At 45.6% G+C, this 13,217-nt stretch overlaps 1 protein-coding gene across 7 annotated transcripts in view; it reads right to left on the reverse strand.

Annotated features, from left to right (window-relative positions):
* Positions 1 to 1,456: 1,456 nt before the first annotated feature.
* TYW3 (tRNA-yW synthesizing protein 3 homolog) overlaps positions 1,457 to 13,217 on the reverse strand; it is a 28,626-nt gene continuing 16,865 nt past the window's right edge. For 6 of the 7 annotated variants that reach the window (XM_040408605.1, XM_040408600.1, XM_040408601.1 and 3 more), the window contains exons 4-7: positions 13,111 to 13,209; positions 12,629 to 12,700; positions 2,053 to 2,186; positions 1,457 to 1,809 (exon numbers count right to left, since the gene is read on the reverse strand). In XM_040408605.1, coding sequence (XP_040264539.1) covers positions 1,614 to 1,809; positions 2,053 to 2,186; positions 12,629 to 12,700; positions 13,111 to 13,209 — 501 coding nt within the window. In that variant the 3' untranslated portion in view covers positions 1,457 to 1,613. The remainder of the gene's footprint in view (positions 1,810 to 2,052; positions 2,187 to 12,628; positions 12,701 to 13,110; positions 13,210 to 13,217) is intronic. The other variant, XM_040408607.1, reaches the window with a different exon arrangement.

The following is a 13,217-nucleotide window of genomic DNA, read 5'->3' on the forward strand; positions in this document are numbered from 1 at the left end:
CTGCTGTAGATGTCACAAAGGCATTTCAAATCGTATCAAAAGTGAGACTGCAAGCAACTCCGGACCCTCAAAAAGTGCTTACAGTACTATAAATGAACGGGCAGAGGGCGAGCAGCGTAAGCATATGGCAAAAGGATTTCTACCCATTCAGATGAAGGAGACCATTGCGGACTGCAACAAACCTGACGAATCTGCGAGAAAAATCAGCACAGCAGCACCTGGAAGAATTGTGAATGCAGCTCTGGAAGTTCATAGAGGATAATCTACAAAATAATATTCAAGTTTTTTTAATTATTCAGAGAAAATCACTAAGGATCTGCTCATATCCGCACCGCAGGCCCTGTTGGCTCCGCTATGTTCCCCATTGTAACGGCAGATGCCTTGTCAGAACCTGACAAATGCCATTATAAGTCAATGGGGTCTGTCGGCACCTTCAGTATTAGTCCTGGGACAGAACCAGCAGAGCGTCATGGCTGATTATAAACACAAGGCTCTCACTGACGGAGTGGAGCAGCGCCCCCCTGTGGCCACACAATGGAAAAAGCTCAGCAGACGGACATCATCACTTGCTTGGTGACTTATCAGCCTTCCCTGCTGCTAAATGTGCTCGTGAGCAAAAGGGGATAAGCGGCTACCAGGAACCTATGCAGCCTCTTATCCTTGAATAAACAAAAGGTTAGGATTTAAACCAGAAAATTTAGGAATTTATAGAAGTAACTATTTGAACCAATAGTTTATTCTTATTTAAAAAAAAATAAAAAAAATACAAGTTCAGCCCTACAAGATACAGCTCATCTCATTTGCTGATTTTTGCATACCGGTACTTTTTTTTCAAAAAGATCAATTAATTTAAAACCCTACATGAGCCAGCTACATGGCATATTCACAGAGCTGAGTTTGTCATTAGAAAACACATAGTGAGATCAGGATAACAACAAGCTCAGCACTGCTACATCTGTACATACGCAGCAGTTATGTTCTCTGCAGGTTTAGGGAACTTTCACACTTGCGTTGTTGGTTCCGTCGCCAGACCTGCCTGCCGAAACCGACAATCTGTATGCAAAAGGATACCATTTGTAGACTTATTCGGATGCGGCTCCATCTCACAAATGCATTGCAATACCGGATCAGTCTCGCCGGTTGTCATCCGGAAAAACAGATCCGGTATTTATCTTTTTCACATTTTTAAAAGGTCTGCGCAGACTGCAAAACCCGATCCGTTTTTCCGAAACACTTGGGGCCGGATCCGGCATGAATGCATTTTAATGTAAAATAATGACAAATCCGGCATGTGTTCCGGAATTTTGGACGGAGAAAATACCGCAGCAAAAACTGTACAGTGACTGAACTGAAGACATCCTAAACGGATTGCTCTCCATTCAGAATGCATGGGGATAAAACTGATCAGTTCTTTTCCAGTATAGAGCCCCTGTGACGGACCTCAATACCAGAAAAGTTTAACGCTTGTGTGAAAGTGCCCTAACATATTCCTGTGGCACAGTGCCGCCTGCTGGAGATAGGAAGAATTGAAAGGCTATGCGCATTAATAAAAGGTCGTGATTTTTATAACCGCTCTTGCTGTTGCCCGTTTACGATTTGTTACCGTGTTCACATTAGAGAGTCATATCATGAAATAATGGGATACTGGTCTCTTCGTCATCCACAGAGTCCTCACACTGGTCAGCGTCTCTCCTCTTGTACTGTTTCCTCCTCCGGCGGGTATATACCGGGCGCACAGACGTCTGATTGCTTTCTGCGTCACTTACGTGGTTTCTCTTGTGTAGGGCAGTCTGAAGGCAACTGTAAAATCTGCAGAAATAGAAAACAGAACTGAGCACAGCGCTCTGCTATCTCCGGCAGCCCCATACAGGATGACCAGGGAGGCAGCGCTGTAACTGTCACCCCAACTTAATCCCCCATCTTAGACACCAATGAACTAATATCACCATGGACCGACTTATCCTCAAGACCCCGGTGCTGCAGGGCCACAGAGCTGACTGGTACACCGCCCGAGGTAGGAGGTGCAAATCTAATGGCTGTATTTAGCCTCACCTGACGATCCGCTTCTTGTTCTCCTCCATTTTCTGATTTGCAGTTTGCACTAAGAAGTCAATATATTCTTCGCTCACCAGACACTTCGCTTTGTGACTCAAGGGCACTTCCAGACAATGAGTACTCCGGACGGCCTGCAACACAAGAGGAGCTCACAACCTACACAGACACAAGTACAGGCAATGGAAAATTCTAAGGCCCCTTTCACACGGGCGTCACGTTTTGGCTCCGGAGGCGTCCCGGGTGCAATGCGGCAAACCCGCGCGAGTAGGTACCCAATTGCAGTCAGTTCTGACTGCGATTGCTTTCCGTTCAGTATTTATCGCGCGGGTGCAATGCGTTTTGCACACGCGTGATAAAAAACTGAAGGTGGTACCCAGACCAGAAGTTCTGGTTTTAGGTTCAAGGTTGTGTAGATTGCTATTATTTTCCCTTATAACATGGTTATAAAGGGAAAATAATACATTCTTAATACAGAATGCATAGTACAATAGGGCTGGAGGGGTTAAAAAATAAATTTATAATAATAATTTAACTCGCCTTAATCCACTTGTTCGCGCAGCCGGCTTCTCTTCTGTCTTCTTCTTTGAGGAATAGGACCTTTGATGACGTCACTGCGCTCATCACATGGTCCATCACCATGGTGATGGATCATGTGACTGACCATGTGATGACCGCAGTGACGTCACCACAGGTCCTTTTCCTGTGCACAGCATAGATGAAGACAGAAGAGAAGCCGGGCTGTGCAAACAAGTGGATTAAGGCGAGTTAAATTATAATTATTATTTATTTATTTTTAACCCTTCCAGCGCTATTGTACTATGCATTCTGTATTAAGAATGCTATTATTTTCCCTTATAACCATGTTATAAGGAAAAATAATAATGATCTGGTCTCCATCCCGATCGTCACCTAGCAACCGTGTGTGAAAAATCACACCGCATCCGCACTTGCTTGCGATTTTCACGCAGCCCCATTCACTTCTATGGGGCTTGCGTTACGTGAAAAACGCACAAAGAGGAGCATGCTGCGATTTTCACGCAACGCACAAGTGATGTGTGAAAATCACCGCTCATGTGCACAGCCCCATAGAAGTGAATGGGTCCGGATACAGTGCGGGTGCAATGCGTTCACCTCGCGCATCGCATCCGCGCGGAATACTCGCCCGTGTGAAAGCGGCCTAAGAAATCCTCAATTTTAAGCTCAACATTAATTAAGTGTTCTTGCATGGAAAGACAACTTACTGTTATCTCACATAGTCAGGTCCATAAATATTAGGACATCGACACAATTCTAACATTTTTGGCTCTATACACTACCACAATGGATTTGAAATGAAACAAACAAGATGTGCTTTACCTGCAGACTGTCAGCTGTAATTTGAGGGTATTTACATCCAAATCAGGTGAACGGTGCAGGAATTACAACAGTTTGCATATGTGCCTCCCACTTGTTAAAGGGGCCAAAAGTAATGGGACAATTGGCTTCTCAGCTGTTACATGGCCAGGTGTGTGTTATTCCCTCATTATCCCAATTACAATGAGCAGATAAAAGGTCCAGAGGTCATTTCCAGTTTGCTATTTGCATTTGGAATCTGTTGCTGTCAACTCTCAAGATGAGATCCAAAGAGCTGTCACCATCAGTGAAGCAAGCCATCATTAGGCTGAAAAAACACAACAAACCCATCAGAGAGATAGCAAAAACATTAGGCCTGGCCAAAACAACTGTTTGGAACATTCTTAAAGGGTTTCTGTCACCCTGCAAAACTCTTTTTTTTTTTTTGGGCTAGTTAGATTGCTCATAGTGCGATATAGCAGAATATAATGCTCTTACTTACTTTCATGCGGCCGATTCTTTATAAAACGAACTTTTATAATATGTTAATGAGGGCTCTACCAGCAAGTAGGGCGTCTACTTGCTGGTAGCTGCTGCAGGAATCCGCCCCCTCGCCGTGTTGATTGACAGGGCCAGCCGTGATCTCCTCCTCCGGCCGGCCCTGTCAGTAATTCAAAAATCGCGCGCCTCGCGTCATTCGGCGCAGGCGCTCTGAGATGAGGAGGCTCGTATCCTCAGCACTCCCTCAGTGCGCCTGCGCCGATGACGTCTTCTCTTTCGGTGATGTCATCGGCGCAGGCGCACTGAGGGAGTGCTGAGGATACGAGCCTCCTCATCTCAGAGCGCCTGCGCCGAATGACGCGAGGCGCGCGATTTTTGAATTACTGACAGGGCCGGCCGGAGGAGGAGATCACGGCTGGCCCTGTCAATCAACACGGCGAGGGGGCGGATTCCTGCAGCAGCTACCAGCAAGTAGACGCCCTACTTGCTGGTAGAGCCCTCATTAACATATTATAAAAGTTCTTTTTATAAAGAATCGGCCGCATGAAAGTAAGTAAGAGCATTATATTCTGCTATATCGCACTATGAGCAATCTAACTATCCCAAAAAAAAATAATGAGTTTTGCAGGGTTACAGAAACCCTTTAAAAAGAAGGAACGTATCGGTGAGCTCAGCAACACCAAAAGACCCGGAAGACCACGGAAAACAACTGTGGTGGATGACTGAATAATTCTTTCCCTGGTGAAGAAAACACCCTTCACAACAGTTGGCCAGATCAAGAACACTCTACAGGAGGTAGGTGTCTGTGTGTCAAAGTCAACATTCAAGAGAAGACTTCACCAGAGTGAATACAGAGGGTTCACCACAAGATGTAAACCATTGGTGAGCCTCAAAAACAGGAAGGCCAGATTAGAGTTTGCCAAACGACATCTAAAAAAGCCTTCACAGTTCTGGAACAACATCCTATGGACAGATTAGACCAAGATCAACTTGTACCAGAGTGATGGGAAGAGAAGAGTATGGAGAAGGAAAGGAACTGCTCATGATCCTAAGCATACCACCTCATCAGTGAAGCATGGTGGTGGTAGTGTCATGGCGTGTACATGTATGGCTGCCAATGGAACTGGTTCTCTTGTATTTATTGATGATGTGACTGCTGAGAAAAGCAGCAGGATGAATTCTGAAGTGTTTCGGGCAATATTATCTGCTCATATTCAGCCAAATGCTTCAGAACTCATTGGACGGCGCTTCACAGTGCAGATGGACAATGACCCAAAGCATACTGCAAAAGCAACCAAAGAGTTTTATAAAGGGAAAGAAGTGGAATGTTATGCAATGGCCGAGTCAATCACCTGACCTGAATCCGATTGAGCTGCATTTCACTTGCTGAAGACAAAACTGAAGGGAAAATGCCCCAAGAACAAGCAGGAACTGAAGACAGTTGCAGTAGAGGCCTGGCAGAGCATCACCAGGGATGAAGCCCAGCGTCTGGTGATGTCTATGCGTTCCAGACTTCAGGCTGTAATTGACTGCAAAGGATTCGCTATCAAGTATTAAAAAGTGAAAGTTTGATTTATGATTATTATTCTGTCCCATTACTTTTGGTCCCATAACAAGTGGGAGGCACATATGCAAACTGTTGTAATTCCTGCACCGTTCACCTGATTTGGATATAAATTCCCTCAAATTACAGCTGACAGTCTGCAGGTAAAGCACATCTTGTTTGTTTCATTTCAGATCCATTGTGGTGGTGTATAGCGCCAAAAATGTAAGAATTGTGTCGAAGTCCCAATATTTATGGACCTGACTGTATATATTATTATAGCCAAATTTACCACCCTAACTCCTCCCACAGTTTTTACACTACATAGACAGTAATATACCGAAACGTGCGGATTGTTCCCGATTGGTGTGCTATTACTTTGTGGAACGTTTGGCCGAATGGTTCACGTAATATCAGCATTTTTGTGGCGGAATTGGTCCCATAGGAATGAATGGCGGAATTTTCAAAACTAGAGTGGGAGCTGAAAAATCAGGACATGATTTCTAAACTGAAAGAAGGAAGACCGGCACTCGCGATGGATTTTTCAATGCGATTTATTCAGTCACTTATTATAGCATAGTGACGCGTTTCAGCACACACTCGTGCTTTCTTCAGACCAGAAAGTCTGAAGAAAGCACGAGTGTGTGCTGAAACGCGTCACTATGCTATAATAAGTGACTGAATAAATCGCATTGAAAAATCCATCGCGAGTGCCGGTCTTCCTTCTTTCAATTGCACGTTGGGACGCCCACCTACTGACACGTGCACCGCAACCATTCTAGCAGTGCCGACCTTCATCTACAATATGATTTCTAAACTGTCACCACTCCCTCATTTTGGAGCTCACCTACACAAATCTTATATCAAAACGTTCAGCTACCCTGCTGCCACTAACTAAGCCATAGTCCTGATAGTTTTCACAATATGACCATTTGTTTGCAACTCACGCCGCCCATTGACATTCATTGAAACTCCACTCTAGCCACCTCATATTTGAAGGGCAATTTCTAAACTGCGACTGTGCCTTCATTTTTAATATTTCAGAGACATACTATGCATCAAAATGTAGGTCTGGGTCTTGTGACTCTCACAATATAAAGCTCTTTGCTGTAGCATTTATAATTTTTAAACTACAAAATTGGAAGATGGCAACCGGCAGTGAAGTGAGCAAGTTGTAGCAGTTTGTTTTAACCGCTCTTCTCTGCCCTTGCTATAGAGTGAGTTGCCATAGGAACCCAGGTGTGTGAGCAGCCAGCAGAGTGACAAAAGCTAGAGTGTGAGCTGAAAAATCAGGACATGATTTCTAAACTGCCACACTCCCTCATTTTCAAGCCCACCTACACAAATCGGCTGCTAATGTTTTTATAAATGTATGTTTTAATGTAACTGAAGCAATTTGGGCAACAACATTACTATTAAATGTGCTAAAGAAATAAATAAAAGTTGAAATGAATTTCTCACTCTATTAGGCTACTTTCACACTAGCGTTGTTTTAATCCGGCGTTCAATTCCGACACCGGAACTGCCCGCCAGATCCGGAAAAACGTGTGAAAACGGATTACATTTGAATCCTGATCAGGGTTTTGATCACAATGAAAAAATGCATTGGAAAAAACGGATCCGCCATTTATGGACTTTAACTTTTTTTTTTCACATTTTTCGGGTTTAACATGCAAAAGCCGGATCCGTCTTGACTGAACACACAGCGCCAGATCCGGCGTTAATGCAAGTCAATGGGAAAAAGGCCTGATCCGGCGTTCAGTCAAAGTGTTCAGGCTTTTTGGCCGGAGGTAAAAATACTGCATGCTACGTTTTTCTGAAAAGCCTGATCAGTCAAAAAGACTGAACTGAAGACATCCTGAAGGACGGACTCTCCATTCAGAATGCATGGGGATAAAACTGATCAGTTCTTTTCCGGATTTGAGCCCCTAGGACGGAACTCAGCGCCGGAAAAGAAAAACGCTAGTGTGAAAGTACCCTAAAGCTTGCCAGGTGCACTTTTTAATTTTGATCAATTGGTTAGAGTAATGTTTACTACCTTTACTCAATCCAAACACTCCACAGTTACTCTGCCCACTCCATCCTTTCCACAGTTACTCCAGCCACACAACAGTTACTCAAGCCACTCCACCCAGTTACTCCACCCACTGCAGTTGTAGACTCCTGGTGGAGGCAAGAACACTTTACACAATTCCCCCAGAAATTGTAGCTTTTATAGTTTCTTAATGTTTCTTTATAGTGATCAGAGTTTCATATGTCTGATACAGAGTCCCAAATCCCCTGCATAAAGGCAGATTTAAAATAAAACCTGCTGGCTGCTTACAGCCACCACTAGAGGGAGCTCAATGCATGCTGGGTTATTATGGAGTTCATTGTATATACAGTAAGCTCCTGAGCTCCCTCTAGTGGTTGATCTATATATTTATATGCAGTAAGCTCCTGAGCTCCCTCTAGTGGTTGATCTATATATTTATATGCAGTAAGCTCCTGAGCTCCCTCTAGTGGTTGATCTATATATTTATATGCAGTAAGCTCCTGAGCTCCCTCTAGTGGTTGATCTATATATTTATATGCAGTAAGCTCCTGAGCTCCCTCTAGTGGTTGATCTATATATTTATATGCAGTAAGCTCCTGAGCTCCCTCTAGTGGTTGATCTATATATTTATATGCAGTAAGCTCCTGAGCTCCCTCTAGTGGTTGATCTATATATTTATATGCAGTAAGCTCCTGAGCTCCCTCTAGTTGGTTGATCTATATATTTATATGCAGTAAGCTCCTGAGCTCCCTCTAGTTGGTTGATCTATATATTTATATGCAGTAAGCTCCTGAGCTCCCTCTAGTGGTTGATCTATATATTTATATTCAGTAAGCTCCTGAGCTCCCTCTAGTGGTTGATCTATATATTTATATGCAGTAAGCTCCTGAGCTCCCTCTAGTTGGTTGATCTATATATTTATATGCAGTAAGCTCCTGAGCTCCCTCTAGTTGGTTGATCTATATATTTATATGCAGTAAGCTCCTGAGCTCCCTCTAGTGGTTGATCTATATATTTATATGCAGTAAGCTCCTGAGCTCCCTCTAGTGGTTTATCTATATATTTATATGCAGTAAGCTCCTGAGCTCCCTCTAGAAGTGACTGTATATATCCAGTGGCGCACCTACTGGACCCCCCCCTAGAACAACCAGCCCAAATTTTATTTTTTTAATCCTTCAGGGCCGCACCGCCGATCACCACAGGCGGCGCGGCCCTGGATGTAATTGCGGCGGCGGAAGTGGGGGGGGGGGGGGGCGGGGGGGCAGTAGGAGTACTAGGAGATGAGCGCTTCCATTGTGGAAGCGCTCATCTCCATATCTAATCCATCTGTATCGCCGTCCTTAGGACAGCGATACAGATGCCTGTGCTGTGCTGCGGCAGGGGAGGGAGAGATGTGTCCCTCCCCTGTTCTTCTGATAGGCCGCAGGCACTAATGCCTGCAGCCTATCAGAGGCCGGCTCAGGCGGCGGGATGATGTCATCATCACGCCGCCTGAGCCGGGCAGCACACAGCAGGGACACAGGCCGGAAGAGCCTGCATTGCATCGCTGCTGATGGAGGTAAGTATCAGTGTATTTTTTTGTTTTTTTGGAGGGGGGAGCTGGCACTATGGGGGCACTAAAGGGGAGAACGGCACTATGGGGCATCTGGTGGTACTTTTTTTTTGGGTGGCACTTCTTACTGGCACATTATGGGGGGGGGCACCATGGGGGAGAGGAGCACTATGGGGGCTCTAAAGGGGCTTTTTTTTTTTTTACACATTATGGGGGGCACTATAGGGGAGAACGGCACTAGGGGGCATCTGGTGGCACTATAGCGGCATTATTTGGGGGGCACCATGGGGGAGAGGAGCACTATGGGGGCTCTAAAGGGGCTTTTTTTGACACATTATGGGGGGCACTATAGGGGAGAACGGCACTATGGGGCATCTGATGGCACTATAGGGGCATTATTTGGGGGCACTATGGGGAAGTTGGGGTTCTAAAGGGGTCTTTTTTTCTTATTGGCACATGGGGGCATTATGGCATCTGGTGGCACTAAGGGGGCATTTTTTACTGGCACATTATGGGAGGCACTATAGGGGAGGGCGGCACTATGGAGGAGTGGAGCACTATTGGGGCATATGGTGGCACTTTGAAGGGGCATTTTTTACTGGCACATTATGGGGCGGCACCATGGGTGAGAGGAGCACTATGGGGGCATCTGGGGGGTCTAAAGGGGCTTTTTTTTATTGACATATTATGGGGGCACTATAGGGGAGAATGGCACTACGGGGCATCTGGTGGCACTATAGGGGCATTATTTGGGGGCACTAAGGGGAAGTGGGGGCTCTAAAGGGGCCTTTATTCTTATTGGAACATTATGGGGGCATTATGGCATCTGGTGGCACTAAGGGGGCATTTTTTTACTGGCACATTATGGTAGGCACTATAGGGGAGAGCGGCACTATGGGGGAGAGGAGCACTATTGGGGTATATGGTGGCACTTAGAAGGGGCATTTTTTACTGGCATATTATGGGGGACACTATGGGGAAGGGGGAGAGGAGCACTATGAGGGCATTTACTGGGGCACTATATAGGGGTATTTTATACTGGCATACATTATGGGGACATTAGCTCAACAGCGGGCACTAAGCGGGGGTATTTCATGTACTGTCATATTGTAGGGAGAATTATTAGTACTAAGAGGTATTATGCGGAGCTTTGCTAATACTGGGGGGCTATGAGGAACATGATTACTAGTATGGGCACTATAGGGGCATTATTACTACTAAGTGTGCTCTGGCAGAGAATTATTTCTATTTTGGGGAGCCCTGTTACTTTGGGGGGCACCCTGCCACAGTATCAGCTTAGCACAATAATTTTTGGGGGACATTATCTTTATACTATTAGTGTCTGGGCGCAGTTATTTTTTTAGAGCACTGTGTGCCAATAATTGTTGAGGGGGGCACTATCTGTGTGGTAGTAGTATTTCCAGGGGGACTGTTTCTGCAGTATAGTATTGGGGGCCCAGCGGGCACAGTATTGGGGGTGACAGGAAAGGTTGTTCAGAAGATGTGAAGATGATGGAAATGTGGGAAACTAATGTCTGTTTGTTAATCTCTGCAGAGATGGGAGATGGCTGAAAAATCATCATGGCGGTCTGGTCTGAATGGAGAAGATGAGGAAAGAGAACGTCTACAACAAAGGTGACATCACTGGATGTAAGAGGTAGGGGGCGCTATGTAGGAGAGGAGATGCTCCGGCTCCTCCCCCTGCCATTTGCAGAAGGAGAATTCAGAGCTGGGTGAGGACGGTCAAGGGGGGCAGCAGGCCACGGGCGGGTGACAGATGGTGGGGGAAACCACAGGCCTTGAGCAGGATCTGGGGAGGGAGGAGAGCGGAGGAGCGTCCTGGCTGTAGCCGGCTGTCTATTGTATAATGTGAAGCAGGCAGTGCAGCCAGGACAGACCTCCCCCTCGCTCCGTATGATGTGTAGAGACAGGCCTCAACTATAGAATGTCAGCTGTACTGTGTTTGTTAGGAGTGGCCTATTATATGTAGGAGGGGCTTTTAATAATGGGCGGGGGCCAAAAAATTTGTTATTTTCCTACAGAGCTTTTAGAATCGCCAAGTAAAAGAATCAGCGCAACACACTACACCCCTTCCCTGCATTTTTAAATATAAAGGGGGCTTTGAAAAATTTAATTAGCACAGCGCACTACACATGCCACATTTTTTTGCCTTTCGGACCCCCCCTAGACAAAATTCCTGGGTGCTCCCCTGTATATATCATTACTAGTGTTGAGCGAAGCTTCATCAGAAGTCCCTTCGTTCAAAACTCCCGAATAATACTGCACGGAATCCGTCTCCATACAGTATTAGAATGTATGGGCTCCCATGAGCCGAAGTAAGTTATTCGCGAAGTCGCATGTTAGGCTACTTTCACACTTGCGCTTGATCGGATCCGTTCTGAACGGATCCGATCATATTAATGCAGACGGAGGCTCCGTTCAGTACGGATCCGTCTGCATTAATAACTTAGAAAAATTTCTAAGTGCGAAATTAGCCTGAGCGGATCCGTTCAGACTTTCAATGTAAAGTCAATGGGGGACGGATCCGCTTGAAGATTGAGCCATATGGTGTCATCTTCAAGCGGATCCGTTCCCATTGACTTACATTGTAAGTCTGGACGGATCCGCACGCCTCCGCACGGCCAGGCGGACACCTGAACGCTGCAAGCAGCGTTCAGCTGTCCGCCTGGCCGTGCGGAGGCGAGCGGAGCGGAGGCTGAACGCCGCCAGACTGATGCAGTCTGAGCGGATCCGCATCCATTCAGACTGCATCAGGGCTGGACGGAAGCGTTCTGCTCCGCTCGTGAGCCCCTTCAAACGGAGCTCACGAGCGGACAGCAGAACGCTAGTGTGAAAGTAGCCTTACTTTGTTGAATTACTTTAGTAGTTGATTTTTAAAGTGGAAAACCACTTTAAAAACAAAAATCGGCTTCGATTCCGACTAGTACCTTGGAACCAAAGCAGATTTCGATTTCAAGTCTTAATTATTTTTGTTTGTCTAGTGGGATTTTGTTTTAAGTATATATCAATAAAAAGCAATGTTTTAAGTAAGGTGATATATAGATCATTAGATGGCGAGGAGATTCTGCTGCTCTGAGGGGTCACTTTCACACTGTGTGGCCGATTTTACTGGGAAAAATGATTTAATCTGTATATGTGTAACATTATCTATGCTTCATTTAAATTGGGTTTCTGAGACAAATACCGATGATCTATCCTCAGGAGAGGGCATCAATATCTGATCTGTGGGGGTCTGATTCCCAGCACCCCTGCAAATATCCTGCTGGAAGCGGCAGAAGCATTCAGGTGATTTTTGCCGTCTCTTCTTCTTCCTGTGACGTCATGTCCGTTGGTCACATGGCCTTTCTGCAACTTGGTCCCATGCAAGTGAATGAGACTGAGCTGCAATACAAAGCTTGGCGCTCTGCTTGCAAATGTACGAAGAGTCGACAGCACACGTCCAAGCGCTGCGGCCCCCTCAAATAGCCGAGATGGGCTTGGGTGCTGGCAGTTGAACCCCCACTGATAAGATACTGCTGACCTATCAAAAAAATTAGGAATGAGTGTGACAGTTGCTGCCTTCTGTCATCTTCCGCCCACAGACGCTCACCATAATAATTTTCGCCTTCTTGCCAACAGTAATTCCGGAATTTCTGAACCCTGAATTAATGGCAACACTGTGCTGTAGGAAACAAGAGGTATAGGGTTAAAAGGTACCTGCCAACAAGATCACAGAGCCAGATACACATAGGTTTACAGGTAAGTACAGATGTAGCAGAGCTTTGTTAATGAATAGTTTCACTTATGCACTAGAATTACTCACACAGCTGGCATACTGATAGGATGGTTAGTGAGGGGTCTGAACAGCGTCCCATTAGGTGAAAGTCCAGCAAAAGTATCACAGCACCATGGACCCTGGCACCACTAGAGGGACAGGGGTTTGATGCAAACTTCCCACCTGAGGTCTGACGCAAAGCCAAAAACATTGCGAGATTACAATAATCTGTGCGAAATGGCAAACTCCTCTCTGTTGCATCTGTATAGGCACAATGTAAATGCGACAATGGGTATATTTTCTTTCTTGAACCCTACCAGCAGCTGTGCATCCTCTAGCCTACGACACTGCACATGGAGGACGAAGGGCTCAAATTTCAGCACTGCATCTCCAAAGGCTTTCTGAAGACCTGAAAACTGAAGAC

The sequence above is a fragment of the Bufo bufo genome, chromosome 9 (assembly GCF_905171765.1).
Source record: "Bufo bufo chromosome 9, aBufBuf1.1, whole genome shotgun sequence".
NCBI lineage: Eukaryota > Metazoa > Chordata > Amphibia > Anura > Bufonidae > Bufo > Bufo bufo.